General features: G+C 45.5%; 1 protein-coding gene across 2 annotated transcripts in view; it reads right to left on the reverse strand.

Moving 5' to 3' along the window:
- The window catches only part of FBXL20 (F-box and leucine rich repeat protein 20), a 604,101-nt gene that overhangs the window by 110,334 nt on the left and 467,385 nt on the right, over nt 1–26,382 (reverse strand). For both annotated transcript variants that reach the window (XM_078645644.1, XM_078645643.1), the window contains exon 11: nt 17,868–17,928. In XM_078645644.1, the coding sequence (XP_078501770.1) occupies nt 17,868–17,928 (61 nt within the window). The remainder of the gene's footprint in view (nt 1–17,867; nt 17,929–26,382) is intronic.

Below are 26,382 nucleotides of genomic sequence, written 5' to 3' on the forward strand. Positions count from 1 at the left end.
GACTGAAGGACGGAAATATGAAAATAGCGATACAAAAGGGGATGATGGACGGAGCGTTTCAACAAATCAAACACTCACCCCCAGTCAACTGATCTGGGTTTAATCCATCACCATTCTTAAGGCATACTGTAGGTCTAGCGCTACCATCCAGACTCCTGGATCCAGGGCTGACAGATCTTGGGCCAAGATGAGCATCTTGAACTTGTCCATCTAGAGAAGGTGTGGTCTGGACTGGGGGGAAAAGATGGAGTGAGGCTTGTTTCTCCTTCGTTATCTTTCTTTTTATTGAACACAAATGTACTTATACAAGTTCTTACTTTGTTGAATAAGGGGAAAAGAATAGCTCTGGCGTCTTCAGTTTGTTTCGTTTCAATGAGAGGTTCCACCAGGAGTCTTCTTTGCGTCAGAACTCTCGAAGAACAAGCATTTACAATGCAATAGGTCTCGCAGTGACATTGTTTTGAGTAAATGGCCTTGTGTAAATGTCATTGTTTTTTATATTGTTTATGTTTTGTAAAAATGTATTAAATGATTGTAATGTAAAATGCAAATAGTGTTAAAATTTGTAAATGGCAAAGTTATTAATTGCATTTATAGGAGTGCGAGCTATTGGCTTTGTAATGTTAATGACTTGTGTCAATGTGAGTTTTGTTAAGCAAAATAAATATAATGTATTTGTAATGCTAATAGGATAAAGTTACTACTGGTGCTCAGGACTGGTGAGGTCCGGCACACTTATAGCCCTGCCCCCACGCATACAACTTCCCCACTGCATTGTCGTTTCCAATGCTGCGCCCAGTTTTCGTCAGCTGTGTACCTCCGGCACACAATTAACACTAGCACATATACAAGCATCGCTCTGCAGAGAGGCCAAGGATTGAATGTGCATGTAGTCTTCACTCCTTATGGCCCACTGTGAGAAACCATGGTGCCTTGAGCATCAGCTTCAGATATTTCAATTGTGCCCGGTCGTGAATACTCGCCCACAGACTGAATTTGTCAAGACACCTAGAGGCGAACCCCTTCCATCCCAAGTTAATCACACTTTAACATGACTAGGTTACAAGCTCAGCTTACGCAGAGAACTGCGAGATCCATCAGGAAAGGTGCACATAGAGACAGGGACACGTGCAGACCTCCACTTCACTGAGACAGGGACACACGTAGACCTCCACTTCACATAGAGACAGGGGCACACGCCGACCTCCACTTATAGACAGGGACACACGCAGACCTCCACTTCACATAGAAACAAGGGCACACGCAGACCTCCACTACACATAGAGACAGGAACACACAAAGACATCCACTTCACAGGGACAGGGACACCTGCAGACCTGGGCAGTTCCTGGGTCTCTGATCAACTTCTCCCTCGATAACTGATCGGAGGAGCCGACCTTTGACCCACTCTGTATGCAGCTTGCCCACCACAGACAAATAAAAGGGCACAGCCGGTGAGCTACGGCCAGCCCCCGCTGGGCCACTTCACAGAGGCAGGGGCACACGCAGACCTCTACTTCAGACAGACAGGGACACACGCAGACCTCCACTTCACATAGACAGGGACACACGCCGACCTCCACTTCAGATAAGAGACAGGGGCACACGCAGACCTCCTCTTCAGACAGACAGGGACACACGCAGACCTCCACTTCACATAGAGACAGGGGCACACTCAGACCTCTACTTCAGACAGACTGGGGCACACGCAGACCTCCACTTCACATAGAGACAGGGGCACACGCAGACCTCCACTTCACATAGAGACAGGGGCACACGCAGACCTCCACTTCACATAGAGACAGGGGCACACGCCGACCTCCACTTATAGACAGGGACACACGCAGACCTCCACTTCACATAGAAACAAGGGCACACGCAGACCTCCACTACACATAGAGACAGGAACACACAAAGACATCCACTTCACAGAGACGGGGACACCTGCAGACCGGGGCAGTTCCAGGGTCTCTGATCAACTTCTCCCTCGATAACTGATCGGAGGAGCCGACCTTTGACCCACTCTGTATGCAGCCTGCCCAACACAGACAAATAAAAGGGCACAGCCGGTGGGCTACGGCCAGCCCCCGCTCGGCCACTTCACATAGAGGCAGGGGCACACACAGACCTCTACTTCAGACAGACAGGGACACACGCAGACATCCACTTCACATAGACAGGGACACACGCCGACCTCCACTTCAGATAAGAGACAGGGGCAAACGCAGACCTCCTCTTCAGACAGACAGGGACACGTGCAGACCTCCACTTCACAGAGACAGGGACACACGCAGACATCCACTTCACATAGACAGGGACACACGCCGACCTCCACTTCAGATAAGAGACAGGGACACATGCAGACCTTCACTTCACATAAAGACAGGGGCACACACAGACCTCCACTTCACATAGAGACAGGGACTCACGCAGACATCCACTTCACAAAGACAGGGTTACGTGCAGACCTCCACCTCACAGAGGCAGGGGCACACGTAGACCACTACTTCAGACAGACAGGGACACATGCAGACCTCCACTACACATAGACCGGGACACACGCAGATCACCGCTTACATAGATAGGGACACACGCAGACCTCCACTTCACATAGAGACAGGGGCACACGCAGACCTCCACTTCACATAGAGACATGGAGACACGCAGACATCTACTTCACAGAGACAGGGAAACGTGCAGACCTCCACTTCACATAGAGGCAGGGACACACGCAGACCTCTACTTCAGACAGACACAGTGTCACACGCAGAACTCCACTTCACATAGAGACAGGGGCACACGTAGACCTTGACTTAAGACAAATTAGTGGCACCCTGGTTCAAAGAGCCCACAGAAACCTATCACAAGATCGGGTGCAAATCTCCCCACGCGAGGAGCCAGGCCCGCCCCGCCTGTTGGAATCCGAATCCAGTCCTGGGGCCCCAGGTGTAGACCATGTTTGCTGCGGCCTGTAACATGACCCGCGCATTGCCTCTACACCTCCGGAGCTCCAGGGTCAGCTGCTCCGCCCGGCTCTGCAGCCGTGATGCGCATGTGGAATTGGGGATAATTGGAATTTAAGAGTTTCCAAATGAACTCTTTTAGGAGCTATATAATAGGGTCAGAGTGATAAAAACAATAAGGGTATAAATCCCGGCTTTATAGTTTGCATGCAGCTTCTAGATGGCGGTTCTTAGCTCACTGAGCTATTGTAGGAGGACTGAAATGTATGAACTACAAAAGGAAAATGCTACTTACCAGTATGCATCTGTTCTTGGCATGTAGGGCTGCTGACATTCATATCTTAGCATAAATCGCCGCCTAGTGTTGGGTCCGGATGTTTGCACCTTGTTGTCTTGGAAGAGTCTTCGAAGTATCACGAGATAGGTGACTCCTCCCCTAGACTTCAGTGCGCATGGGCATCTTCTCCATCCTCAGATTGTTTTTCGCCATTGTGGCAAAGATGGAGTATAGTAAAGTAAGAGATGACCATGTAAATGTATGTAAAGAAGATAACCATGCAGCTGTGACAGGCACCGTGGAGGAGGGTGGGTGATATGAATGTCAGCAGCCCTACATGCCAAGAACAAATGCATACTGGTAAGTAGCATTTTCCGTTCGAGGCATGTGGGCGGCTGAATTCAAATCTTAGCATAGACTGTATAGCAGTTTCTCCTCTAGCGGTGGTCACCTGTATCAGCTGCAGTGTTTTGAAATAGAGTTTTAAGGACAGCCTGGCCTACAGCAGCTTCTTGTTTGGCTTGCACGTCAACACAGTAGTGTTTTGTGAAAGTGTGTATGGTAGACCATGTAGCTGCCCTACATATGTCTTCTAAGGGAACATTTCCTAGGAAAGCCATGGATGCCCCCATTTTACGCGTTGAGTGTGCTTTAGGGGGAACTGTTAAAGTGCGATTTGCTTTTTGATAGCATATTTGAATGCATTTAACTATCCATCTGACTATTCCTGCTTTGGAAATGGGATTGCCCTTATGTTGTGGTGAAAAAGCGACAAATAGTTGCTTTGTCTTCCTCAATGATTTTGTTCTGTCAACGTAATATAAGAGAGCTCTTCTAACGTCTAGTGTATGTAGGGCTCTTTCAGCTACAGATTGCGGGTTTTGAAAGAAAACTGGCAATTCTATGGACTGATTGATGTGTAAAGTGGATATAACTTTTAGCAGAAATTTTGGGTTTGTACACAGCACTACTTTATTGTGGTGAATTTGCATGAATGGTTCCTGAATGGTTAGTGCCTGTAGCTCACTCACTCGCCTGAGGGAGATAATAGCAATTAAAAATGCCACCTTCCATGTTAAGAATTGTAGTTCACATGAATGAAGTGGTTCAAAGGGAGGTCCCATGAGTCTGGTAAGTACTATGTTTAAGTTCCAGACTGGAGAAGGTGGATGCTTTGGAGGGATCATTCTCTTAAGTCCTTCCATAAAAGCTTTGATAGGTGGTATTCTGAATAGGGACACGTGTTGTCTGTTTTGAAGATATGCTGCTATAGCAGCGAGGTGTAGCCTTATGGTTTATTATGCTAGGTTACATCTTTGAAGGTGTAGCAAGTAACAGATTACATTTTGGATGGAGGTATCCAATGGATTGATTTTGATTATTATTACAGTAAATAACAAATCTTTTCCATTTAGCTGCGTAACATGCTCTGGTAGTGGGACGCCTTGCTTCTTTGATAATGTTCATACAATCTGGAGGCAAGTTAAGATATCCGAATTCTGAGATTTCAGGAGCGAGATCGCTAGGTTCATCTGATTGGGATCTGGGTGCCTGATATCTCCATGGTTCTGCGTTAGCAGTTGTGGCGAAAGGCACAGTCTTCGGTGAGGAACTACTGAGAGTTCTAGGAGCGTTGTGTACCATGGCTGTCTTGCCCATGTGGGAGCAACCAGGATCATTGTGAGTGACTGTTGCTTTAGCTTGCGTGCCGCTAATGGAATCATTGGTGTTGGTGGAAAAGCGTACGCAAATCTGCCTGACCAGTTCATCCATATCGCATTGCCTTGTGACAACGGGTGTGGGAACCTGGCGGCGAAGACAAATCGGAAGTTGTCATCTTCGGCAATTTATCTCCAGCATGGTCTTCAATCTGGTGGCCGTCATCCACGGGCCAGCCCCCGGTTCCAATCTGTAAAGTGAGGAACCTGGGAGTCATGTTTGACGATCGCCTGACCTTTCTACCACATGCAAATCAGATCTCCTCCTCAGCCTTCCATAAATTACGGCTTATTAAAAAAATCTTACCTCTGTTACCTGAGACTGCTGGCAAAACATTGGTGAGCTCCCTGGTTTTGTCTACTTTAGACTACTGCAATGCTCTGTTCCTATGTGCCCAAGAGAGAGTGTTGCAGAAAATGCAGGCTATTCAAAATGCTGCTGCCCGGCTTCTAGGACGCATCCCCAAATACCAATCGGTGGCACCCATCATAAAACAGCTCCACTGGTTACCTGTACGAATGAGAATAAAATTCAAGTCTCTCTGTCTGGTATATAAGGCTATACATAATGTGGGACCTGCATTCTTCAGTCAAAATCTCATTCCCTACCTGCCTTCCAGAACATTACGATCAGCTAGCTCACATGACCTGGTGGTACCACGTACCAAATCGGTCTCATGGGGAGACAGAAGATTCCTTGTTGCGGCACCAAAACTTTGGAATACCCTGCCACATTCAATTAAAACAAGCATCTCCCTTTTGTCTTTCCGTAAGCAGCTTAAGACCTGGCTTTTTAATCAATGAACCTCTAGCGCCCCCGTGGGTTGAACACTGCAGTAACTCAGCGCCGAGATGCCCAAGGGCCTTCGTTCGCGCTTTATAAGTGTTGAAATAAATAAATAAGAACGGGCAAGGAGTTTTCGTTTGTGGCAAACAGATCTATGTCTGGATGTCCCCACTTTTGGAAGAATGGTTGAAGAACTTGAGGATGAATCTCCCATTCGTGTATTTGCTGACTGTGTCGGCCTAATAGGTCTGCTATCTGGTTGTCTGTCCCTGGGAGGTGTTCTGCCAGGAGATAAATGTTTTGAGGAATCACCCACTTCCATATGGTCTGTGCTAGGTGAGATAGTTGCAAAGAGTGGGTGCCCCCCCTGTTTCTGGCTGTAGTACATGGCGGTCATGTTGTCCGTCCGGATCAACCCAGGCTTGTTGCACAAGTATTTCTGAAAAGCTTTCATTGCCAGGAATATTGCCAGTAACTCTAAGTGGTTTATATGTAGAGTCTTTTGTTTGACTGTCCAGAGACCTTGGACTGTATATTGAAGGAGATGGGCTCCCCAACCTGTCAGTGATGTGTCCGCTGTTAATACTACCTGTGGAACCGGCTCTTGAAACAGTCGCCCCTTGGAAAGGTTTTGTGGGTTCCACCACTGCAGAGAGCGATAAGTGCGACTGTCTACCAACACTAGGTCTTTTAGTGGCCTTGTGCTTGGCTCCACTGGTGTGCTAGGCATTCCTGTAAGTGGCGCATTTGAAGCAGAGCATGAGGGACGATGAATATGCAGGAGGCCATCATGCCTATAAGCTGCATGAACACTCGAGCTGGCAGGGAGTGTTGTGGCTGAAATTTTTGAATGAGAGATTGTATGTTGGATATCCTAGCTGGATTTGGATATGCCTTTGCTACGGAGGTGTCTATTGTTGCTCCCAGATATTGCTGTATGTGGGAGGGTTGCAGATGTGATTTTGGGTAATTTATTGAAAATTCTAGATTGTGCAGTAGCTGTATCGTCTGTGAGGTATGGCTGGCACACTGTACGTACGAATTGGCTTTTATGAGCCAATCGATGAGGTAGGGGAACACATGGATGTGTTGCCTTCTGAGGTGTGCTGCCACTACTGCTAGGCATTTTGTAAACACCCTTGGTGCTGTGGTTACCCCGAAGGGGAGGACTTTGAATTGATAGTGCTGACCTTCTATTGTGAACCTGAGGTATTTCCTGTGAGCCGGATGTATGGGTATGTGAAAGTATGCATCCTTGAGGACTAGTGTTGCTAGGAAGCCGCCTTGCTGGAGTAGTGGAAGTACCTGCTGTAGAGTGATCATATGGAAATGATCTGAGTGGATGTATTGGTTCAAAGGTCTGAGGTCCAATATTGGTCTGAGCGAGCCGCCTCTTTTGGGAATGAGGAAGTATAGAGAGTATACCCCTGTCCCTTGATGTTGTAATGGGACTGGCTCTATGGCACCTTTTTCTAGCATGGATTTCACCTCCTGTTGTAACAGCGTGATGTGTCCTTTGGACATTGGACGGTGTTTGGGTGGCATGTTGGGTGGAGTAGATTTGAGTTCCAGGCAGTAACCATACTGGTATTCCAGACTGGTAGGAATTGTGTTAATCTTCCTCCGACTGGTGTTAAGTGGTCTGGAGGGAGTGTGAGATAGTCACTGTTTGGTGGCGGTGGAGGCTCGGGTGTTATTATTACCACGTCCTCTGCCCTTGTTATTGTTTCCTCTATAACTTCCTCTATTGGAGCCTTTATTAATGCTTCCTTGTGTATTACTTTTATATGATGAAGATGTTTGTGATGTGTTGCCTCTGTCTGAGCCTCGAAAGGAGGAGTGATGAAAAGAGCTTCTAGACTGTTGAAATTGAAGTGCACCCATGGACTTAGCGGTGTCAGTGTCTTTTTTCATCTTGTCTAAGATGGTATCCACCGCAGGTCCAAATAAGAGTTCCTGGTTGATTGGTTGATTGAGTATGGTAGACTGCACTTAATTTTTAAAACCTGAAATGCGAAGCCAGGCATGCCTGTGTAGCAATACACTAGTGTTGACAGACCTAGCGGCTGTATCAGCTACGTCTAAGGCGCATTTTATGGATGCGTTAGTAATGAATTTCCCTTCCTGTATTAGGTCATTAGCTTTTGCCTTATAGGGTTCTGGTAGGTGTTGTAGTAATCCCTCCAGTTCATCATAACGTGCTCTGTCATAGCGTGCTATGAGAGCTTGTGTATTGGCAATCCTCCAGGTATTTGCTGCCTGAGAAGCCACTTTCTTCCCTGATGCTTCTAGAATTTTTGACTCCTTGTCAGGAGGGGGAGCATCACCCGTTGTTTGTGAGTTAGCTCTTTTCCTAGCGTTAGACACAACTAGGGAGGCTAGTGGTAGTTGAGACTTGATATAAGAGGGGTCTGTAGGGGCCGGTTTATATTTCTTTTCAATCTTTGGATTGAGGACACACGCCCTGGCTGGGTCTTTAAAGATGTCTGGTGCGTGCTTTAGTACCCCTTTTAGCATAGGGAGTACACGTACACTCTTCTCTGATGTTGGAAGGTGTTAAATAGGAAATCCTCCTCTATAGGGTCAGTGTACACATGATACTGAGCTGCTCTGTCCACTAGTTGGTTAAAAGCGACAGCATCGTCAGTAGGAGACGGCTTTATGGGTTATGTAGTGGGATCGGGTATGGGTTGTGTGTAATCTGTGTCATCGGGCTCATTATGGTCACTCCATGTGTCATATGGGTTCCCTGGATCGTCAGGTGGTATAAAATCATCCCGAGGATCATCCCCCATGTCTTCTTCCTTATCATATTCTACAAGTGAAGGAGAATATGGAACATAAGGCATGTTGGGAGTGAAAGGAGGAGGTGAGTAAGGTCTTGAAGGGGATGTGCCAAAGTCCTTTTTCTTTGGAGTAATAGGAGAAAGGGGTTCAGTGTCCAGTCTTCTTTTGTTTTTATTGTAGACTATATGTCCTGTTTGAGGGTCTAATACAGTCTTTTTTGTGGATCTGGGTGAAAGAATTCTTCCTCCTCTGTCCGTGGCGCCGAAGATTTTGCTTTTTTCGACTGTACGGCTTTTTTCCTGTCGAGTGTCTCTTTAGGCTGGACGTTTTTATCATGTGAAGCCTTCTTAGGGTCGACGCCTTTTTTCGGCTCGACGCCTTTTTTCGGTCCGACGGCCTTTCCAGGGTCAACTACCTGTTTCGGCTCGATTACCTTTTTCGGCTCAACAGCTTTCTTTTGCTCGACGGCTTTTTTCAGCTCGACAGCCTTTTTCGGGTCGGCGGCCTTCTTCGGTCCGACGACCTTCAGTTTCTTTCAGAACGGTTTTTAAAGAACAATAATATATATTGCCTGTCAGCCTCTGCCCCTCGGAATTTCACCCCCACTCAGTTGCCACACCCTGACCCCTAAATTATGGGTTCCCGAAATATGTTTTCCTCCAGATCTAGCTCTTCTCCTGGGGCCCTCACGTCGCCGGTAACGCTACCAGATTCACAAGACACACGCCTCACACCTCACACCCAGCAGGAGGCCCAGCACACTCGGCGTCCCACATTCTCATTCCACCTGTGTAGATCGCTGTAGGAGATACAGGTAATAGAGCTAGAATCAAAGGGCAGAACCGGGTCAGTGAAAACACAGGGCTAGACGATACCATGCACGTTTAAAGTTCAGATGTAGTGTTTGCGGTAGTTACTTAACCACATAGCGGGATCTGAAGGAGTCCCATCAGGTCCTGTGTGGAGGGGATGCTGAAAAGCATGGTGCCGGTGGATGTAGTCCGGGCTGCCGCTGACCTCTGCCCCTACAAGTGGAGGCTACCACCCTTTGGGGGGGAAGCCAAACTCGTACACTGAAAAATACACGCAGTGGGCTCCAGCACCCATCCTCCTCCACTGGTATGCAGCAGAACCTGCTCTGCTCCTCCGAGGGAAGGTAACCCACGCGCCCTCAGATCCATTTGCCTCCACGGCCCCCGTTTTATGCACCTGAACTACTCCGCCTCGGCGGCAAGATTAGTCCCCCCTGTCCATGCCATGCTCTGGAACCCACTCGCTACTCCTGCTCACACGCTAGCACCAGAGCACCCCCTTGGTTCCACGCCTGTCCTGCGGCTCTCACCTATCTGCTCTCTAGTATTCCTGCCCTCACACACTTCTCCAGCTGAACCTGTAGCATTCAGAGTCCTGTCCCACTAGAGTTCGGGGTGTGGAGACCCCTCCTGCTGTACCACCTCGAGAAGGAGGGAGGTAAGTGCGCAAAAAAACAGCTCGTGGAGGAACGTACTGTTTTAGTAAAACTCCCCGCTGAACGTGTTCGTCACAGCACAAGCACATCGGCAAAATGTGAGAAGCTTTCAGTTTGTAATCACCTGCCCCAGACTGTCCCATAGTGGGTGCGTTTGCTTGGAGAGAAATATCTCGGGTTAGAACCTGCAGTGCACAGTTCTCAGCGGGATCACAATGTCTGGACTACGGTGTAGACGCCAATCCATGCAAAAGAAACAAGCCCGACGGAGGGGTGGGCATGGGGGTCTGTCTGTCTGGGATGTAGGCATGCTCCACAGAGCACTCGAGGGAGGGGGTGAACAGCAGAGGTAGAGTAGCAAGGGGAGGGAGGGAATTCCGCTTCTCTTAAGACTACAGAGACTGCCGGGATCCCTCTGTCCTCCTCGTGAACCCCTGCGTCTGTGTGCTCCGTGCCTGGCCGGAATAGTAAACACCGTAATAACTCACGCCTCCACTGATAAGAATGTTAGTTACGACAGCAGTAAAACAGGCCATCATGTCCATATGGGAAGTCTGAAAAGCGGACAGGGTGGCACCCAAAAACACTCCTTTCCATTGGGAAGCCAGCGTTTACCCTAAACGCTGACTCTACCCAATGGAAAGGAGGGGCGGGGCTTAAAGTCCCTTAGTTGTTTACAAGATCTCTCGCAGGGCGGGGCAGCAGCTTTGCTGCCAGCCCACACTCGACCTAAAAAAAAAAAAACATGGAATCGAAATTAATGACCTGGCATTAGGGTCTGGTTTGGTCAGGGAAGGAGTGAAGGATCTTCTGCACCTGAACCAAAAATCCACCAATTGTGAGAGGAGGGCGTTGCAGGCAGGGAGTTTGTTCTATTGCAGACTTTATGTCGCATCTGCACCCCGCCTCCTGCTAAGTGCTCTTGAACGCGCCCGTACCTCTGTCAGCCACCCTCCTCCAGAAACGTGGCTCGCTTCTGCATGGTACCGCTGGAGTCCTCTTGTGGTGCGGGGACTCTATTTTCGCAGCTCCCGCTTCCGCGTCATTTCGGTCGTTCGTGGCTTCGCCTCTTTCTTCCAGCTCTGTCCACAGCTGGTTTCTAGATTCCTCATGGTGGGCTCCGTTGTTTGCGTCTTCTTCCGGTGTCTTCCCATAAGGCACCCCTCTAACTGGCTTTTTGCTTTCAGGATCACCGCGATCCATTGGCTCAGGGAATACGATATATGTGACGCATTCCTTGTGGGCGGGGTTTATGTCCTGTACTTGGTTTCTGTTAAAGGAGCCCGAATACCTTCCTGATACAAACGGGGATGTTGGAAAGTCGCCGTTCTGCAAGAATAAGAAGGGCAGGGCATGGTCAGGTAGGGCGTCCTCCTGCTCAATATGTGTTAGCAGGCTAGAGGTTTCGTGACAGAGGGCGAAGGTCTAGGATGGGGAAAAGGCATCCATCCTTCTTCGCCACCAGAAAGTAGCAGGAGTACCAACCAGTCCTGATCTAATGTTGGTACCTTCTCTATTGTTCTGTTGGCCAAAACAATGTTATCTTGTTATGTTATGTTAAAAAAATGTATATAGCGCACTTACACCAAGCGGTTTCATGGCGCTGTGGACGGGGTGCAGCAGTGGAATAGTCACAAAAGCTTACTCATAGGCCTGAGAGAACAGATAGATTTTTAGAAGAGTTCTGAACTGAGTGTAGGAAGTTACTCATCTGAATTCCATAGGGAAGGAGTTCCAAAATTGAGGAGCCAGAGAAGAGAATCTCAGACCATCATGCTTCTTTCGTTTGACAAAGGGTGTGATAAGCAAGTTCAAATGAGAAGAACGGAGTTCACGGGCAGGAGTATAATGATCTATCAAGGATCTATCAAGGAAGAAATAAATGCAGGTCCTAGGCCGGCCAGGGCTTTGAAGATGGTACATCCCAATTTAAATACACAACATTTAGACACCGGGAGCCAGTGAAGGCTCTTCATCAAAGGGCAAACATGTTGATGTCTGGGTTGATGAAAAATGGCTGCTTGGTTTTGTACCAGTTGTAAGCGATGGAGCTGATAGGCAGGAATGCCAACATAAAGTGAGTTGGCATAATCAATGCAGGAGATAACCAGCACAAGAAGGACCAGAGTTAAAGCTTCAGTGGTTAAAATCTACAGATTTTTCGTACTCGCCGTAGATGAAAAAAGTAAGATGATACTACCGCGCCGATCTGGGATTTCATAGACAGATCTTTGCTTATTATAACCCCAAGACTTTTTACAGATTCAGCTGGGCAAGGGGGATTACCTAAACGAGGAGGCCAAAAGTTCGAGTTCCAAGGATTGGAAGGGCCTCCGGTCAGAATCAGCTCAGTCTTGTCAGGGTTGAGCTTAAGTTGGCTGGCGTACATCCAATCGCTAATGAGGTTCATGGTGGATTGGAAGTTAGACACTGAAGTGGTAGAAGAATCAATATCAAACACTAACTGAAGATCATCAGCATAGTTGAAGGACCCTGGGGACTCCGCATGTCAACCTAACCTTCTCAGCCGAAAAATTGGCAAGATGAACTGCCTACAAAAGATTGTCCAAGAAGGAGGAGATCCACCTAAGGGCCAGTCACTGGATGCCAGCATTATTGACACGGTCTTCTCTGCAGAGTATGGACCAGTGGCCCTCCGGAAGGAGATGTGGTGTATGTGGCATATCCAGAAGATAGGAAGGGTAGAGAGTGGCTGTGTTCCACGATCTGGAGCATCACTGGTCTGACGTAATGCTTTGACATAAAGGGAGGTAAAAAGTTATTCCACTTCTGGTGGGGCAACAACGTTTCGCCAAGGACAAGTTAAAGTGGTTTTGCAGAAGCTGTGTGGAAAGGGATTAGGGTAGCATATGGCCCCTGAGTGCCTAAATGCAGTCAGCCTGCTTCCCCGGCCTTACCATCAAAAGGACTGGGAGGCCTGTTGATGCAGGGCTATGTATTGGGCGCTTTCTCTGCTGATAACCCCTTTTGATTCTTCAGATGGGCGGTTGTTGTCGGGGGAACTGCAGAACCGGCTGAACTAGGCAAAGAGAGGAGGCTCCGTTTTTATCTTTCCAGGGCAGAGTCAGTCTTTGCTCCAAATAGTTTTGAGCCATCAAAGGGCATGTCCATGTGGGACTGTTGCACAACCGTTAAAAAAAATCTAATGGAGTGAAACCAGATGAGGCAACAAAGCACCACACTGGCTTAGACTGCCTTACCAGATCTCAGCAGATTGTGTACTTTGCCATGTCTTGAACATCCAAGATTTAGCCATTCAGGGTCGGTCTAATCTCTTCTAGGACTAGCGGCAAGGCGTGTGCCACCCTGTCCTACAATGTATGCAAGTACCTGCCTACGAGGCGAGAAGTATTTACGGATCTTAGAGTGAGACTGGTACTCAAGACCCCCGTTTTGCTAATGTGTCTATTGGTTTGGACTCCCTGTGGGGTGGTAGGGAACAAATTCGTTTTTAGGAGGCTGGAGGATGCCTGTACCACCAAGATCTGTGTTTGGAAAATTCAGGATTTCCAGTGGCAGGCCTATGTCGGCTTTCTGCAACTCTACTTACTGGTGGGCAAGATCCTAGTTTTGCTCAGATACTGACTAGTCCAATGAGGGACTCATTAAAAGGCAGTATATGTTCATAACTGGCCTGTACTGGATTAAGAACCTCAGTTAAGACATCATACTTTACTTCCTGCACAGATAAACTAAGATCAAGGACTTCCGACACCCTCCTGATCACCAAGGTCAAGAAGACAGAATCTTCCGTAGCCATAGCTTGGTTTACAGTGGATAACCCAGTGTCTGGTGTGATGTCCAGATCACTGGCATCCTGAAGGTCACCTCCACAGTCATCATCGTCCTTTCTGGTTTGAAATGGGAATAATGTTAAGGGCCAATGAACAGGGGATGGGGTTCTGAGTCTAATAAAACTATTCGATCCATATCTGGCGTTGGTGTTCCTGGTGTCGAGGTTCGGGCCAGTGGTGCCTGAAGTGGCACAGTCGATGGCATCAGATACTACACTGAGGCTGAAACCAGTGGTGCTGTGCTCAAGGAAGGGGCTAACCTTGGGCAGAATTAGAATGGTGGTATCAGGGACGGATCCACCGAAGAGTTCCCGAGACTGACAGCCACCACAGATCCTTGGGGCCTGAAGATATACCAGCGGGATTCAGTGAGGTACCAAACATTTTCTCCACAGCCTCTCGCAGGAGACTGAGTTCAGCCATTGTAGCAGTCCACTCGATTGAGCGTAAGAGCGGGAACAGTGCTGGGGTTCTTTCCGCAGAACAGCTCGTGGCCTGGAGATACCCAGGGTGTCGCACAATTCCAAACTGTGTGAGTGGCAGGAAGACAGAGACCCATGCTTCAACTTCTTATGCTTTTTATAGGATTTCCTCAACGTATCTAAAGTATGTGACTTCGATTTGGAATGTTCATGCTAGCAGCATCAGAAACAAGTGCATCCGTGCTCTCAACCTCTTTTTACTGAGAAGTTTGGCAATGACTTACTTAGCTTCGTGGTCACCTTTGCAATTCATCTTCACATACCAAGGGCATATCTTAGAGTCCGGTAAGGTACCAAGGCACCAGAGGCAGACATCATGAGTGTCTGTCACTGACATGTGTCCGTGACAGTCACAGCATGCAACATAATCTGTACTATTAGGGCCCATATCTGCACACTGTGAAAAGTTTTCGAAGGAAAAAAGATTTGCCTGAAGAAATAAAATTCTGTCAGATAGCACTGCTAGTGCAGTACACGCGTTGGTAGGCAAGGAAAGTAAGAAACTGATTTCAGCACAAAGAGGTGATACGTATATGGGGGCCTCAACATTAAATACTGAGTAGGATGGATCTGACGCATAGCTGAGTTCTAAGACACTGTTAAATTGATTCGGAATTAGACTGGACATTTTATTTCCTCTACATCTTTGAATGGCGGGTCAGGCTACACAGCGCCACTTCTCGATGTGGAAGGGGATTGAAAAGTTTCCAGTTCCAGTCTGGCGTCCGGAAAAAAAATCAAAAGGTGAGGAATCTGAAGTTAGAAGTCTCAATCAGAAACAAAGGTAGGGTGATTAGGGGACAGCAGAAGTAAAGAGAAAAAGGGAGGAGGACATTTCACTGCTCTCATGGCAAATCTACTCTTCTAATAGAGGAGATTAGGATTCCTGTCCCCACCCACCAGATGACTACATCTTCAGACATATCAAATGATAAATGGAATGGAAACCTGTCATGTTAATCAAGGACAAGGAACAGCTTGCATAGAAACCACTACCTTCTGCAGACATGCACTTAATGTCCCAAACCAAACTAACCATTGAAGTCAAGCAAGAGTGAAGAATGCATACACATAGAAAGAAGGCAAGCACTGAGAGACTGTTTAGATGTTTAGAGGGGATAGTTGTTGTGCAGCCTCCCTACCTGGAAACCTTTTCCACTGAACTCTAGTCCACTGCCAATCTCCACATAATCTGAAAAGAAGGGCTCTGTTGACCAAGAGAGCCTGAACCTCTCTGTGGAGTATGGAGAAGTGATCCTTCAGGACATGTTGAGGTCTAAAGGGCATATCCAGAGGACTGGATAGGAAGTGTGGGGAGTATCCCCGTTACTTGCTCCAGGTACTCTTACTCCAGTAGGAGGCATATTTTGTGTGTACATCTTTTTAGTAGGGCTAAGATAAACTGTCATGTTTCTTGCTAAAAGGTGGAGTACCCACACTGGTGTCACAAACTTAAATTCACTAAAGTAAAAACAAAGCAGGTCATGAAAATGAGCAGGACTGCATGTAACATGTTCAAAAAGCCATGCAGCAGACTTCTGTACCAACAGCCCACTCATGCTAATTTTTTTTGCTTTAGCAGCCAGTGGTAAAAGGGATAAAGGTATTCCTTCGGCTAGAGGGCAGCCATTGAGTCTACTTAAGTCAACTGAAAAGTCTCTGTGCTTGCATGCAAGATGTCCAATGCTTAGTAGGTTCGATTTTGATGTTCTGCAAGGTTCAGTTTACGCATGCAACAAAAAGAGTAATGCCATTCAAAAGCACATTCATCACAGGTAACTATGGTACTGACCAGAGCTTGGGATCAAGAACCCGAAATGTGGTAAACACCAATGTCCAACATTTCCCCGCCTCCAATGAAACACAAACACATCAGTTCAATGTAATTCTAACCTGCTTTTGGCAATTCTTTATCTGCAGCAAGAGACTTTATCGACCATGCCAGTTCCCAAAATATGTCTCAATTTATAGTGAATGGAGAGCATGAAGACAAAGACAATTAACCACCTTTTCTAGGTGGCACAAAGGCAACAGAATTTTGGTGAGGGGATGTTCTCTCTATTGTCGCAGTTATGCAATCTGGCTTGGGTTGTGTCCTGGACAAGGGTGATCGCCTGCTGCACTATAATTTTCTGATCTGGTAAACAGCCTACAAAAGAACACACATAACAAATACTTCTTTGAGCCTGTACAATGGTACATGTGTTACAGATGAAGCCACAGTCTGTCCCAGATTACTCTTTGGTTAGGTGAATTTTATACTGTCTTGAGACCTGTGCATTAAACTTTTAGAAGCTAGCATTTCACCTGCAAGTCAAGGCCTGGAGGTAATAACTCCAAATGCAACATAAATCACTATTTTGACATTAAGGAGCCTCAACATTTATGAGAGGATATTGTGTGTAAATTTTGATTGTAAGTCCAAGTTCAAATGAACTGAGCTGGTGTCAGTAGTTGCAGCAATGTGACTAAGATTTTGAGGTGGATTTCATCAAAACGCATAAGTGATAGCTGCTGAAGTAAAATCATCTTAAAAGACTGAAGCTCTTACTAGCGATGGTCTTTCTTTTTGAAAACCCGTGCACAAGTATACAAGAGAAGATACACAAGAATACTCGTTTCAAGGGGGTACAATAATAAAAATAATAATGATTATTACAGTTACATAGCGAATACTAAACCAATTGTCTAGTCTGGAAGTGCTAATAACATATGCGTTACCCATTACCCAACTCAATCGTACACATTTACTGTACTCCAAAAAATGACTGGGAATGCTAGATTTCGATCCTGTGACCTTCATGTTTCACACACGTAACCACTAGAAGCAGTAGTCCAATGATATATCTTTGAATGGCTGGTGTGGTTCCCATTAACTCTGGAATACTGTATAATTAATCAAGAATAGCAGTGATTGTTCTGAAATAAAACAGACAGATTTCCTTGGGAGCGTAAGCTAGAGTAAATGGGCCAGTCCTTCTTGCAAGTTTGGATAGCATGTCCGTACCCTTTGAAGCTAAGTCACGTACGAGAACATCTAATTTGCTACGCTGGTTGTAACACAAAGTCACATGCTGAATATGGATGTGGAACAAGAGCTCTTTTTGTTCTAAATGTTGATGACCTAATGCAGTATGTCAGGGTTTAAGACAGTCAGAGGATAGAACAGCCCAGATCTCCCTGTCAGAGCATGAAATCCCCGTTATATTAGATTTATTGTGCAGTATGTAAGTAAGTGGGAACCATACAGGCCATTCAAAGATATTGGGGAAAAAAATGTCCAGTCTTAATGCCAAGCCTACCTAGCAGTGTTGTAGAACTCAGCAGGCTGGGAGGGGGAGGGCTGAACAACTTGCATGTCTGGTGCACTGCAATCATTTGCAATATCTGCATAGAGATAATGAAATCTGGAACAATACAGACTATAGGAGAGATACATCACTGTCTAGACACAATCTTGGAGTTTTTGAATACATACCAAAGGACTTCAAAATTCCGTTTTATAACCAACTCTTAAATATTTCTTCCTCGTTGTGAACGATGAACACCACATGCCCATCTGATACTTACTCTGGCAAGCGTAGTAAAGCCCACGTCTGTCAGCTGAGAGCAGCGTGCCACCTCCAGTATTCTGCAGAAACACAAGGTGTTCAATGGGCAAACAACATTAAAGCATTAGACACACACATGCCCCATTACAGCTTCCTAAAGGTAGGAATACGAAAATAAAGACAGATACCATTTGACAAACACATCTGGCAAACTCTCCTTACAGATAAGTGTTTTACAAAGTAAAGAACACAAAACGATGGGAAGAAAAAACTATTTCAAAGTCAAGAGCGCAAAGAACCAATAAGCAAATGTCATTCCAGCACCTAGCCAATGCATCTCTTATTACAAATATGATGCTCAATGTACAAAAATAAAAGAAATACAAAAACAGAAAATGTCAAGAATGCAAAGAACATCTAAACAAATTGCAAATACTATCTGTGGGTCAGACATGGGAGCATGTCATAGCAGACAGGGCACTCCAACGTCATCAAAATATAGGAAAGAAATTTAGAAAATGCGTACCTGTAACTCGATTTCTCCAGCACTGGTTATTTTCTTAGATTCACATGCATGAATCAATCTACGGTGTCAAGCTGTGAGTGTCAGTAATATTACAGCAGTAAATTATGTTAACATACCTGGATGACAATACATCAGTGGTTACTTAGTATTGTAACTTCCTCAAACACCTGTTACACCAATGGGAATGAGCCTTAGGGCTTCATGGTACAAAGTATGTAAAATAATTGGTAATGTGTATTAAAACCAGGGAGGAAGGTGGTCTGCATGTGAATCTATGCCAGATGTCAATGATGGAGACCTTTAGTTACAGAAAGTAACTTATCACCAGCACTGGGAATGTCACAGATTCACATTCTTAAATCAACAATAAGTCGAAGTACATCTCTAAACATAAATAGATGGTATAGGCTCACCTCATGTGAAGGGATTCTCAAGAACAACATGCCCACTCTATTGTCCATCCAGCACGCATGTCATGGCATTGGCGCTTTTTGAAAAGTGTGGCAGCTTTTCAAAACGGCTGCTTGCAATATTTCTGTAATGGAACGGTTCCACAGAAGGAATGAGCACTGTAGGGCAATCAGACAATTGGCTTTTTGAGCTGAGAAGGCCGAGATCCAAACAATCCAGACAATGAAATGATGCTTCAGAAATGGTTTGGAAACAAATATGCAAAATCATGGGTTTATTGAGATGAAAGTTTGTATTAACTTTCATATGGTTGGTGTGTAGCATAACTTTCTCCAAAAAAAGAAAGCTAGGTAAAAAAAAAAAGGTTTCTTTATGGTGAGAGCATGAATCTCTTCTGGTCAGCTAGAAGATGCATGTTTAGCAAAAGAGCAGTATACCAAGAAAGAATTCAGGACTATTTTAGGCTCCACATTCTGAAGGAATATGGAGCTTCTTAACTGTATGAAAAATAGTCCCTTAATAAATGCTTTGCTGTTCAAAGTGATGCAGCGTTGTAGGTGCTTCTAAATCTTCATACTGGTGTGATGTAAACACATTTGATACCTGACTTAACATGCAATAGTAGTTGAAATAACGGATGATGTGGTTGCAAAGAGAAAGGATGCATATAAGTCTACCTTCATGAGTGGCAAACAAGTTAACACTTCATTTTAAAGTTTTAATGGTAGACAGGTACTAGCAGGAACCTTCCAGCAGTTAAGGTATTACATTTCTAACCGCTCAGGATCTATGCCTCCAAATGAGGCAATCTGGGATAGATTGTACAGGTCTTTCTGTCCGAGACAGCAAAGCTGGCAAACCAAGAGTGTGAAGGGAAAACTGGTACATGGCAGGAGTAGGACCACTGCCCAAGCAGGGCCTATGTGACTTGGAGTACATGATTTCCCCCTTTTCCTGGGCACCATCAGGATCAGGAGAAATGACAGAAAAGCACATCTAGCAAACGGTCATTGAAAGGACTGTTCTCTGCGTTCATATTACCAGTATTTGTTGCCTTTATCTCTGTTGTGCATCTGAGTCCCTAATAGATTCAACTTGGTCTTGCCCCACAGGTAGAACACCACACTCAGAGGGCTGTGATCTAATTGTGGCAGCTGTTTTTTGATCTTCTGATTGTCCTGATGGGTGACCTATCGTGAGGTTGCGGATGGGGGAGTTAAGCATCCTGCGATAGAACTGATGTTTTTATGTAGACAGAACGATAGATGGAAGCTCAAATTGCAATATTAACAGCCAGGATGATTGAATGTGTCTATGAAATATTACAGACCACTATTATGATTTGATTTTGGTGGATAAGGTATATATGGTCTACTTTTTCAGTGGAATCAATTTTGAACTGGCTGTTAAGTGGACTATGAAATATGTCTTCCTTTTCAACTGTGATGTGTATATATTCTGTATGGGCAAGTGGGGCTTGAACAATTGAAAAAAGTTGTGTAATCAAAACACTTTGTGGACTATGCTTGAAATAAAGCAAGATTCTAACCGTTCTCTCCCTTGAGTGTTTTCTGCAATTTGAGGAAGTTTCTTCTTTTTATACACAGGAATCTTGACTTGAATCCATGATGAAAATGCACTGCAAAAGAGAAGCCAACAAACAAGTTGTGTCATAGATTTTTTAAGATATCGTGTAACTTGTCTTTCCATGTGCGGTCTAGCTCCCTCCATTGTCCAGTTTTTGCAGGATCAGTCAGATATCAAGGTGGCAGTAAAGATGGAGGCAGGACAACAGCAGCCCTAAGTAAGCTTTATGTAAGCAAACAGGCCAAAAGTTCTCCTTCATAAACCTGACTGTTTGCATATGCAGCTTCGTATACTAGTTGTCAAGGTGTAGAAAGAGTTTTTTGTGCCTCTGTCAGCCACTGGTTGATAAACACTTGAAAGGCAGAACCCTGAATTATTAACGATGAAATATGGGGTTTAGTGGGGGACTGGACGTCTGTGGTGCGAAAATAGGCACAGGGTAGGTCCATGGTGGTCATATATCTGTCCTTCAGAAGTCAAATGACATTGGTGGCGGGTGCTACTAAACAGCAGGGGTGCTTCCTGAGGCATTTGATAGGCTACCATAAATCTAGAAAAGGGCTCCAGGTTTTAGTTGTTTTACAGTACTGAAGAAAAAGAAAAGTGACAAAGTGATACGGTTTCTTCCAGAAAGCGACTCCAGGACAGCTATTCAAGCCCTTCAACCTTCACATGGTGGTAAAACCCTGCAACGTGGCCTCCCACAGTTAACACTGGCACCCCTTTAAGGGTATCCTGCTTGCTGCAGCAGGCCTCATCCAGGGCCTGAAGGAATATGATCGCATCACCCATCCCAATAGAACTCCATTGGCTCTCCTTGATAGCCTGCACCACTTTCAAAACTACTCAGCAAAGATGGTGTTGCACAAAATATTTACTTCGATCCTTTTGGCTATATTGTGGACAGAATGTAAGGGCCCACAGCATCTAGAATGTTAATGGGTACAAGATGTTCTCTGCAGTCATCCTGTGTGATTAGAATCCATGCGACAAATGCTGCATATACTGGTAATCGCCGCAGTAGTGAGCTTGAAATTTGGCTCTGGAGCCACAAGAGGATTAAATCCAAGAGTCTGGAGAGATATCTATGAACTGACAGTTTCAGTCTTAAACTCTTGGAAAGGTATACCCAGAATCTACCTCTGGGCGCCACCTCCTGAGCCTGGTTGTGTCTGCAAAGAACAAGGGCAGCTGCCTCAAATTGTGCTAGACATGTTCTTGTGCCTCAGGATTAAATTGAGATGGACTGAATGCCTGCTGCTTTGAAGTTGGCATTAGGCATCCAATCCTCCACCATCCCGAAGTTCGGGTGGTGCACAACAATGAGATTTCTAGAATAGCATTCGGCTGCAGCAAATGTGACTGAATCAGAACTCTGCTGTCCGAAGAGAGATGCCTATGTTGGGTAAGTGGCTGGTGTTTTAAAAGCAGGTGCCCTCTTATAGCACACGGGAGTAGAATTAACAAAGTGTCATGCCTGTTCTTGGAGCAACCACGGTTTCTCTTTAAAAATCATAGGTTATAAAAAATTGACACAATTTCTAAAAGTAAATCGATATAGGTGATGGTATCCCTTGGTTTTCTTCCCTTTTTGATATGTCCAAGATGTTGAGCAGTCTTCTGGAACTACATCATCATGCATTTGTTTTGTTACTATCCGTCCTGAAGATAATCTTCCAATACAACACTTAGCTCTTCTTCTGCCTCTTTAGATTCTGTAGGCACATCAATATTTTCTTCTTTCCGTTTCGCTGCACCAGCAGCACTCACGGGGCAACTGATCTTAGGCAGTGCTGGGCTTATAGGTAAAGAAGAGCTTAATCTGTCCATCTGCTCAAGGAGACAGTAGCAATTCAGACAGAACCTGCATTACTTGTGTTTGCAAGATTACACCACAGTGTGTAGTAGGTAAAATCATCCTCCAGATACCAGCATCGATAAATGCTCTCAATCCTAAAGCTTCTCAAAGTCTTCTGAGAGGCAGCAGATGTGAAGCTGGCACGAGGAGCTCCCATTTTCCTCTCTAATCTTGACACTATACTGATATTGCAAGAAATGTTTGTATCTATATTGATGAGGTTGAAAGCGCTGAAATATTGACTTAGATTGGTTCTGTATTTGAATGTAGATGCTTCCATCATGAGAATGAAGAATCTGTCAATTTTATTACCTCTCAACATGGTGATTGTTGCTCATGCGGTGGAAAATGTCTGTCAACAAAGCAGTTGTTGTTTAGTGTCTCTTGCACATATATTCATATTTCTATGTACAATACAGTACGTTTTTTAAAGCAAAGGCATATGTACCGTAACAGAAAACATTGAGAACTTGTCTGGATCATCACCTGCACTGACACTCTGGTCCACCTCAAACACGTCAAAATAATAAGTCAGCTGGTATACAGAGGAACTCAGGTTGACAAAGACACAGCAAGCAACTGAAACACAATTAGAAAATGAGCAAAAACATAATGGAAAAGGACAACTTCAAATCTGCCGGAGATGCTACCAGCAGGAAATCCAGATCACCAAGCAAACAGCCCTTGCAGACAGCATAAAAGCCAGCACCCACAGCAAAAAAAGAACTTTTCTCTATTAGACACTTCACTGCACCCACAGCCAAAATCACACCCTCGCGAGACTTCTGCAACAATCTCTCAGACTTCTTGAGCAGCAAGTTCACGTACATTTATGATAACTCCCCCCACCCATCCCCCAGCAGAACCCCACCTGCCTGCAAAGATAGTATCAAGGAGCACACTAATATCTAAAGCAATTCAAATGTCAAGTACAATATAATCATTTAAATCATGGCATTAATGAAACGTATGTAGATGGGAGTCTTGATAGTTCTTGAATTCAGTTATGTTGCTTTTATTTTTATAATTAGAAGAATGAATACATGCATCAGCCCAGCCAACGCGTTTTGTCCATAAAAGGACTTCATCAGGGTTAAAATATGACGTGGTATCAATACCAATGTAGCAGGCCTTCCGGTGGAGAATAGTTATATTTCTTGGTGTGAATCCCCTTAGTGTGCTATCAATCACCCAAATTAAAGCCTCGGTTCTTCGGTTGAGATAAGAATTTCAAAGAAAGGAGTGATTCTTTATTGATAAATAAATGCAGAAAAAATCCTTCTTAATTAATATATAATCGCTGGAATTCCAAGTAGCGTAAAGAAGGTAAGGTCTCCTGAACAAATATCCTCAGTCTTCTTGGCAGTCGTCTACGGCTGATGCATGTATTCATTCTTCCAATTGTGAAAATAAAAGCAACATAACTGAATTCAAGAACTATCAAGACTCCCATCTACATATGCTTCATTAATGCCATGATTTAAAAGATTATATTGTACTTTTGAATTGCTTTAGATATTCATGTGGTCCTTGATACTATCTTTGTTATTAGAAAAGAAGAAAACAAGTTACTTACCTGTAACTTTGGTTCCCCAGTATTGGTAACTTTCATAGATTCCCATGCTTTGTATCATTCCCCCGTCGTCGGACTGGGAGTCTCGGTAATAAAAAATATCATAGTAGTAGGTACAAAAGAGAAAGAAAGGCCTAGGCCTCATTCCCTTTTGTAACATATCAGCCTCTTTTTGTAAAAGAGACCAAACTCTAGGCGTCAGCCAATCAGAAGAGCCTCACCCTTAGAACCTTCCTGAAGGAACCTCAGAGCCTCAGATTTTCGTAGCCGTAGTGTGCTAGACACCATAGTTGCTGAAGGCTGAGCTTTCCCCGGGGAGGTGGGTGGGCGCATGGGAATCTATGAAAGTTACCAATACTGGGGAACCAAAGTTACAGGTAAGTAACTTGTTTTCTTGCCCCAGTATTGGAACTTTCATAGATTCCCATGCTTTGTATCAGAATAGCAAGCAGTAAACATCATAAACACATTTTGTAAAGCAGTATATCATAACATTAGCCAGAAAATTACAACATGTGTCACCCATGGAAGGTGGGATAGAAAGGAAAGCTCACCCATCACTTGAAGAGGTTTCTCAGGACAGCCTGGCCCACAGCCGCATCATCCTGCTGCAATGACTCTAAGCAATAATGCTTAGTGAACGTGTGCACGCTGCTCCAGGTAGCAGCTCTGCAGATGTCCTTGATATGTACCCCCGCAAAGAGGGCCGTAGAAGAAGCCACTGATCTCGTCGAGTGAGCGCGGATCTTGCCCACTAGAGGTTTTCCTGCTAACTTGTGGCAATGCAGAATGGCACTTGAAATCCATCTCGAGATCCCCTGTTTAGACAGAGGGAGACCTTTGTTTGGACCGCCGAAAGCAATGAACAATTGTGAAGATTTTCTAAAGTCTTTGGTGCGGTCCATGTAGAACTTCAGACAGCGTTGTAAATCCAGAGTGTGTAATGTCTTTTCTGCTGGAGTGACTGGGTTCGGAAAAAATGTCTTTAGAATGACCGGCTCATTTAGGTGAAAGTCCGTGGGGACCTTGGGAATGAACCTTGGGTTCGTCCTTAAGATGGTAGTGTTCTTTTTGAACTGCAAAAACGGTTCTTGGATAGTTAAGGCTTGCATCTCCCCCACTCGCCTCGCTGATGTGAGGGCCAAGAGTAAAGCTAACTTCCATGATAAGAATTTTAGGTCTGAGCGGTGAATCGGCTCAAAAGGTCCCTTCATTAGTTGAGCCAGGACTAAGTTCAGATGCCATGCTGGAGGAGGAGATCGCACTGGCGGATAGACCCTGAACAGGCCTTTGAGGAATTGTTTGACAATTCTTGCAGACCACAACGAAGGACCAGAATCAGATCTTCTGAATCTCGAAATCGCCGCTAAATGAACCTTGATAGTAGAATGGGACAGATTAGACTTAGCTAGCGAGAGTAGGTAAGGTAGGAGCTGATGAGGTTTTGACGTGAAAGGATTAATCTTTTCTTTCTTGCACCAGATACAGAACCTTTTCCACTTCAGTCTGTATGTTTTGTTTGTGGACGGAGCCCTTGCCTGAGAGAGGATGTCTTTGACCTCATTGGAAAGAGGAACATTCATGTATTCTCGCTGGTCAGGAGCCATGCAGTCAGGTGCAACGATCTCGGGTCTGGATGCCAAACTTGTCCTTCGGACATTGCGAGGAGATCCGGAACGTCCTGCAGCTTTATCGGAGGTACTAACGATAGCAGATGGAGCTCGGTGTACCAGAATTGTCTTGGCCATGCCGGGGCTATAAGGATGAGCTTGCATGGTTCCATCCTCATCTTCCTGAGGAGACGAGGAAGCAGGGGAATCGGTGGAAATGCATAGAGAAACCTCCCCGTCCAGGCTATCGACAGGGCATTGCCCAACGAGCCTTGGTGATGGAACCTGCTGGCGTAGGCTAGGCACTTTTTGTTGGCCGGCGTGGCAAAAAGGTCCACCTCTGGTGTGCCCCATTTTTGAAAGAGTAGGTCTATCACTTGTTGTTTCAGCTCCCACTCGTGACTGACTGAGGCGAGCCTGCTCAGCCTGTCTGCGCCCTCGTTGAGCACTCCTGGTAAGTGCTCCGCCTTTAGAGAAATTCCGTGAAGAATAGTCCATTCCAGAATCTGTTGAGCCTCTCGCGACAAGGGGAGTGACCTCGTCCCTCCTTCCTTGTTCACATAATGCATAGCCGTGGTGTTGTCCGTCCTGACTAGCACCTGTGAGCCCTGGAGACGCGGAAGAAAGGCTAACCTGATCGCTCTCAGCTCCAACAGGTTGATGTGTAGCTTTTGGTCGCTTGGAGACCAATGGCCGCTAACCTGCAGGTCCTGCATCACTGCTCCCCATCCCTCCAATGACGCATCCGTCGTCAGTATGTGAGGTGATGGAACGCTTGCGAAGGATAGACCTTGGCATAAGTTCTGTGGATTCGACCACCAAAGCACTGCCTCCTTCATCTCTGGAGTGACCATTACTTTGTCGTCGAACGATCCCTGCACTTGCTGCCACTAGAGGTTCAGTTGCTCCTGCAGGGGGCGAATCCGTAGCCTGCAGTGCGGGATCAGGGGTATACAAGATGACATCACC

This window comes from Lissotriton helveticus, chromosome 5_1 (assembly GCF_964261635.1).
Source record: "Lissotriton helveticus chromosome 5_1, aLisHel1.1, whole genome shotgun sequence".
NCBI classification, from domain to species: Eukaryota; Metazoa; Chordata; class Amphibia; order Caudata; family Salamandridae; genus Lissotriton; species Lissotriton helveticus.